This window comes from Lithobates pipiens, unplaced genomic scaffold, assembly GCF_037356315.1.
Source record: "Lithobates pipiens isolate NorthernLeopardFrog02 unplaced genomic scaffold, aLitPip1_a1.2 Scaffold_27, whole genome shotgun sequence".
NCBI classification, from domain to species: domain Eukaryota; kingdom Metazoa; phylum Chordata; class Amphibia; order Anura; family Ranidae; genus Lithobates; species Lithobates pipiens.
This window is the reverse complement of record NW_027507788.1, coordinates 26,742,023-26,748,777: the sequence shown is the minus strand read 5'-3', so window position 1 is coordinate 26,748,777 and position 6,755 is coordinate 26,742,023. Positions and strand designations below refer to the sequence as shown.

Here is a 6,755-nt window from a genome sequence, read left to right as displayed (position 1 = left end):
AAAAAAAAAAATATATATATATATATATATATTTTTGTCACTTGTTTGCACTATACATTACCTATTTATATATATTCTTTTACACATGTATAGTATATGTATTATATGATTTTTCTTGAATCCAGATTTGCAGTGCACACTAATCCCGGGAAAACTGAAACAGATTGATGCCGGCGCTGGTGAAGTGTTCGGTGTGAACAGTAATGATGACATTTATCAATGGGTAGACGATCACTGGAAGAACATTCCTGGGAAGCTCATCCATGTTTCTGTTGGACCTGCTGGAATTTGGGGTGTGAACAGAGACAACATCATCTATAAGATCCAGGACAATAAATGGATGTCTGTAGTAGGTAAAAATAAAAAAAATCTTTGATATAATACACACCAGATATAAGCATATCCATACCCAGGGCCGGTGCTACCACTAGGCAAACTAGGCAGCCGCCTAGGGCACACTACTGCCTAAGGGCGCCCAGCTGCTGGTTTCTCTCCACGTCTGCATGCTCTGCAGGCTACAGTATGTAACTAACTCAGTCCGACCGGTAGTGTAATTAGAGGTGCAGTGCAGCACTGGAGCCAACACTAGAGGAAGCCAATGCTTCCTGTATAGCAGTGCCTTCTGCCACGTGGGAAGTGCAAAGGGGGTGGAGTCATGGGTGGAGCCAATGGGGGTCGGCAAAATTAGGTTTTGCCTAGGGTGTCAAAAATCCTTGCACCAGCTCTGCCCATACCTCCCAGCTTTTTGAGATGGGAATGAGGGACACCTATTAGCAAAAGTATGTAGGCATAGGACACACCCCCTTAAAACATAATTGGAGAAAAAGGAGAAAAAAATACTTACTTAAAACCAGGGACGGCCCGTCCATTAAGGGCACATGGCGCCACTCCCCCTATCTATGCAGCCAACCCCTTTCAGGATGCCGGATGCATGGATTCCAATGGTGCGGGGAGTGTTTTTTTGAAGCACCTGAGGCTCTAATAGGCTTCAAAATAGGGTGAGCTCAGGGTGCAAAGCATTGCGCTATGAGCCCGCCCAGGTGTGTTACAATAGCGAATGAATATTCGCTTTTTAAACACTGATCCTCCTCCCAGCCATTCAGGAAGTGACTCGTGAGACCCATCATCAGATTAGCTGCAAAGAACAGGCAATCCTATTGGACGCCTAGGACGAGGGGAGGGAACGCAAAGCCGCCAAGATGGAGGAATATAGAAGATGGAGGAGATTGTAAAAATATCATACTACTCTGTCCTCAAAGTAATAAACACTCGTTTAACTGCTGCAGCTAAATTATGTGAGATACCCACACCACCATACCATTCCAAACCTATCAATCACTGATCAATCAGTGAAATGACACAATCCCCAAAGTAGTCAATAATTGGAAAAATAGCTCTATACGCAAATTCTCAAAACGTCCAATCAGACAAGTGAAAAAAAATAATAAATGAAAAAAAGTCCTCCAAAAGTGCTTATATCTTTAATGGTCTATTCCTTGTGACATCACATGAAAAATGCACCCGGAAAGTAGTGACCCTTTCCAAGAGAGAAATCCTCCACCTCTGCACACACTGTCGCTTACCAGATTTTATGATCTCTTTTTAGGGAGATCTACACAGGCATGTAATCCTTTCACAGGCAGGAGTTCACTTTCAGGTTCTCAAAAGCAGCTCTCATAGAAACGTCACAGATGACACAGAGATATTCTAGGCAATGATCCTCCCCCATGCAGAAAACAAAAAGGCCTCCATAGTGTAATTCGTACACACAACGATTTATTTAAAATAAAAGATGGCACTTACACACATATTCTTTCTCGTACACGTTCAAGATACAATCAACAAGACGGCCCCGCTCAATGAGACGCTGCCCGTGTCTTCCGGGTCCAGCGCAGTACGTGGTGACGTCAGCACGTCGCTCCTCCCTACGCCGTTTCGTCACAACTGACGTCTTCCAGGGGCACGGGCGGCGTGCTGACACACCGCCATATGAATACAATTGTACACGGAAGTAAACGCCCAGCGCTGAACTCCTGGCAAACATCCTGTTCCGCCATTTCATGAGTGGGCGTTCGCAACACTAAAGTTATACCCATCTCAGCAATCTTTAATGGCATATGTATGTATAAGATGGAGGAGATGCCCGCTGTCCATGAGTGATGGGGTAAGAAAGTGAGTGGGTGGGAGGGCTGGGGAGTTTGAGGTGCTGCAGGGGAGGGAGGTGGTTGTTAAGCCACTGCTTAAAACCCACAAGTGTTTTTTTTTAACCACTACTATTCCTTTATGAAAAAAAGGGAAAATCAGGCAGAGCAGAAATAATTGTTAAGGCACCTCATCCCTGAATAGTTAAGTAGAGAGATAGAAGAGGACGGAATGGGATTATTACGGCGCTAAACACTTATTGTTGAAAAAAGAAGCCCAATTTGGGGGTAGAAAATAGAAGGAGAATAATATAGCTTATGATAAAAATAGAATTTTTTTTTATTATTATTTAATTAAACACAATTCTTTAAAATGCAGAAAAAGTATTTAAGATTACAAATAAACCACATTAATAATTCAAGATTGAATGTCCGCATTCAAACATTCAATTTGATTGAGGTTGTATTTGGCTAATAGGATGGAGTCCCAACATGTTTCGCCTCAGCAAAGGCTTCTTCAGGGGAGCCAATATTCAACGTCAAGTGGTTACAACAAGAATCACTGTAGGTAAAACAAAACAATACTGTAAGATGAATCTCGAAATGCGGTGCAGCCTATACTTCCCATATTGACAGCAGTTTGGAAAATTTAGAAAATAATGAAAAAGACTTTCTGTTCAAGAATAAAATGAATTTATAAAAATACCTACCCCTGGCCAAAAACCCTACCACGGCAATCGATTAGGGAAGCTTTCTTGATATGGAGAGCGGACCGATCATAAAAATTTACCAACTAGTGGCTGCAGGGGATAAATGAAATGGACAGTTGCCCACTAGTATTAAAGTATTAAAGGTCCAAGGGGCCCCAAGAGGGGCTGAGTTACTAAAATATTGACAATATTTAAAAATATTGCTTACATTTTCAAATACCTACCTAGGCATTAGGTTCTTTAATAGGTCTCAAAAATAGGGCTGAATGCCCATATGAAGGGTGGGAGATTCCCTATGGACGATGGAAATTGTAGTGCACCAGCCTAAATATGTTAATCAAGACGAGGTCCCATTAGTAAAGTCAAAATTATGTATAAATATAAATTATAATTAAAGACTACATGCAAAGACTAAATTGATTCCTCTATTTTTTTTTTTTACCATCCTAAAACGTTTGTGAATCAGTACTGCTGGGACCTTGAAGAATGGGACATACCCTGAAAGCTTGTCCTGAAAAATTGTATAAAAAAAAAAAAGTATCACGAAATCTGGATTGATCACAACAAGCAGCTTGCTATGGGGGCACCCGAGTCGAGCCACGGCTCTGTGTGTCCATTCAGACACAGAGCTGTGTTTCGCCTCCCCCCTCTCTCCTGATTGGCTAGCTGACTTTGATTGGCAGCAGCGGGAGCCAATGGCGCCGCTGCTGTGTCTCAGCCAATCACAAGGGAGAGACGGCTGAGCCACGCGTGCACATCGCTGAAAAGAGATGGGCTCAGGTAAGAATTAGGTGGGCTGCACACAGAAGGTTTTTTATCTTAACGCATAGAATGCATTAAGATAAAAAAAAACTTCTGCCTTTAGAATCCCTTTAATACACCTGCAATGTACAAAGATCACGCAGAGGGGAATGTTTTTTTCTCAACAAAAGTGGAGTTACCCTTTAAGTACTGAAGCATATATTTTGTAAAAGGCCATAGTTGTACATTAGGCAGTGACACCGTCAATCACAAAGACCCTCCTATATGAAATTGTTATATTTGATCAATTACTTTTTGATACATTAGATGCTGTAACAAAAATGCCAGCAGTCCTGTAAAGTTTGGATGGACATCTTCTCGCTACAAGGAAAAATGACTGCCCCGCTGTGGCAACTTTGTGTTTCCCCGGTCTGACAGGACACGTCATTGGCCTTGAGATGGCACAGGACATTTTGCATAATTGTTGCCTTTTTTGCAAAGAGAAGGCCACTTGACCACCATGCTTTAAGTAGTAATAAGGTCTATCTTACTACATAGAGTTTCAATCCCATTTAACTATTGTTTTAATGTTCTTTCTGTCATTGTACGCAATTTAATGGACTAATGTTGTGTTTTTTGTTTTTTCTCAACAGGGCTTTTGAAGCAGATAGATGCTGGTGGTGATAAGTTCTTGGGTGGAGTGAATAAACAAGACAACATTTACTGCTTGAGACAGAGTTGCACAGTTTCAGGATCTCCTGCTGTAACCTGGACACCACTGGAGGGGGCACTGAAATATTACAGCTGTGGGCCACTGGGCTGCTGGGGAGTCAACAGCGCCGACAATATTTACTTCCGCCACAATGTCAACCCAACAACATGCCAGGGAACCCAATGGCAGCTTATTGAAGGTGCTCTGGAGATGATAGAGGTTGGCACAGATGGTTCCGTGTATGGTGTTAACTCAGCAGGCAACGTGTACAGAAGGTATTTTTTTTAACTATGTATAGTATACAGTAGCATTAAGGCAATGTTAAAAAAAAATAAAAATGCCAATTTGGTAAAGAAATATTAATTGTGAATGTTATGGATGAGCCAGTTAGACAAATACATATAATTCAGCAACTGCTGTGTATGCTCACAATAATGTTAGCAGATATGGTACATATTGCTCCCTTGTCAAATGTGCTTTTTGAACCCTCAACATAGGCATTAAATGATACATCCAATGAGCATGTTTTTTTATACATCCTTCATTTGTCAGTCTGGATATCTTATCCTAGGGATGAGCTCAGTGTTCGACCCGAACGCATGTTCGACTTGAACACGGGCCGTTCGCCTGTTCAGTGAATTCAGAACTTTGTGGACCGTTTGCACCATATTCGTGTGGCGCGAACGGCCCACAATGCACTGTGCTATCACAGTGCATTGCTGGCTCATGATTGGCCAACCATGCACTGTGACCCCGCATGCTTGGCCAATCACAGCACCGGCAGTGAGCAGAGCCATAATTGGCCACAGGCAGCGGCCTTGTGTAGTGTGTTGGCGTGCAGGGAAAGAGCGAGATAGGCGGGGACAGTGTATTTTTGCTTGGGAACCTAGCGATGTTAAAGTGGGTGTTGTGTGCCTGCTGCACAGTATACACCTGAAGCTACCCCTTATTGCTGGTTTTGTTCTGTTTCTGTAATACAGGCATCTGCAGCAGTTAGAGTGGGTGTTGTGTGCCTCCTGCACAGTATACACCTGACGCTATCCCTTATTGCTGGTGTTGTTCTGTTTCTGTAATACAGGCATCTGCAGCAGTTAGAGTGGGTGTTGTGTGCCTCCTGCACAGTATACCCCTGAAGATACCCCTTATTGCTGGTGTTTTTCTGTTTCTGTAATACAGACATACTACTTTTTTTTTTTTCACTTTATTCATCATTAAAATCAGTGCTGCCGAAAAAACTTTTGCATTGATCCATGTCCCCTGGGGCCGGAGCCGGGTCCCTAAACCCTTTATAGGACAATATCTTGCATATTAGCCTTTAAAATGAGCACTTTTGATTTTGAACGTTCGAGTCCCATAGACTTTAATGGGGCTCTAAAGTTCGTAGGAATTTTAGGTCTGTTCGAAGGTTCTGGTGCGAACCGAACCAGGGGGTGTTCGGCTCATCCCTAGCTTATCCTAATAATGCCAATGATGGTCAGGATTCCTTAACATTTTCCTATTCTTAATATTACTTTTTATGTTGTATAACTGAGAAATATTTTTATTTTAGGGATGGAATCAGTGCCAGAAACCCAATTGGAACATCCTGGACCCAGCTGCAACTCTCATTTACTTTCAAACACGCCACTTACGACAACGGCTATCTGTGGCTTATCACCCCAACTGATAACATCGTTCGATGTTCATTCAATACCTGATTTGGCCATAACACAAGACCAAGCAGGGTACTCTATAGTGTGATCTGAGCCTAGGTGATTGCGTGGACTGCTCTCTCTGTCTACTCATCTCTGTCAATTGGTATTTCGGTATTCTTGTATTTCTGCAATATTTTGCATTGCCATTAAAATAATATAATGCTAGCTAGGGCTTCCAGCCCATCACACATTTGTATTTTGTTTCACAAATATTTCAGAGCAAATAAACTTTTTTTCTCAAAAAATTGTGTCCTTTGTCATTGTCAGAGAAATATTCCTAAAAAAATTGTTTATCCTGTTTTATCTCAACAATATTGAATTAGCTAGTCTGGGAGGAATCCAGAGAAGGGTGTATCAGGTCCTCCACACAGCCACAGACCAAGAGGCTAATTTACTATAGGAGTTGAGAATCTTCACTCAATAAACGTTAGCTTTATTTACTTTAAATATCAAATCATATGCAGATTAAATAAATAAAGAAGAATTTTATTTTTGCATGGTTGGAAAATTGAAGATTCTCAACTCTTTTAGGAAATCAGCATCAGTGTTATTTGAATTGCTCACATTAGTTAACAGCAAAGTAAGTAATGTAGAAATGGCCAAAGGAAATCAGATTTCTTAAAGTAGTTGCAAACCCTTACATATACCCAGTGAGGTTACCGGCCTCAGGTGACACACAAAGATCAAAACAAAATACATTATTTGTACCTGTTTATCTGCAAACGCTCTCTTCCCCACAGCCACTCAAATTACAGAA

General features: G+C 41.6%; 1 protein-coding gene across 1 annotated transcript in view; it reads left to right on the top strand.

The window, feature by feature from the left end:
* LOC143933682 (fish-egg lectin-like) overlaps positions 1–6,181 on the top strand; it is an 8,951-nt gene extending 2,770 nt beyond the window's left edge. Inside the window, exons 2-4 of the mRNA XM_077456667.1 lie at positions 126–353; positions 4,246–4,579; positions 5,854–6,181. Coding sequence (XP_077312793.1) covers positions 126–353; positions 4,246–4,579; positions 5,854–6,001 — 710 coding nt within the window. The 3' untranslated portion in view covers positions 6,002–6,181. The remainder of the gene's footprint in view (positions 1–125; positions 354–4,245; positions 4,580–5,853) is intronic.
* The last annotated feature ends 574 nt before the right edge of the window (positions 6,182–6,755 follow it).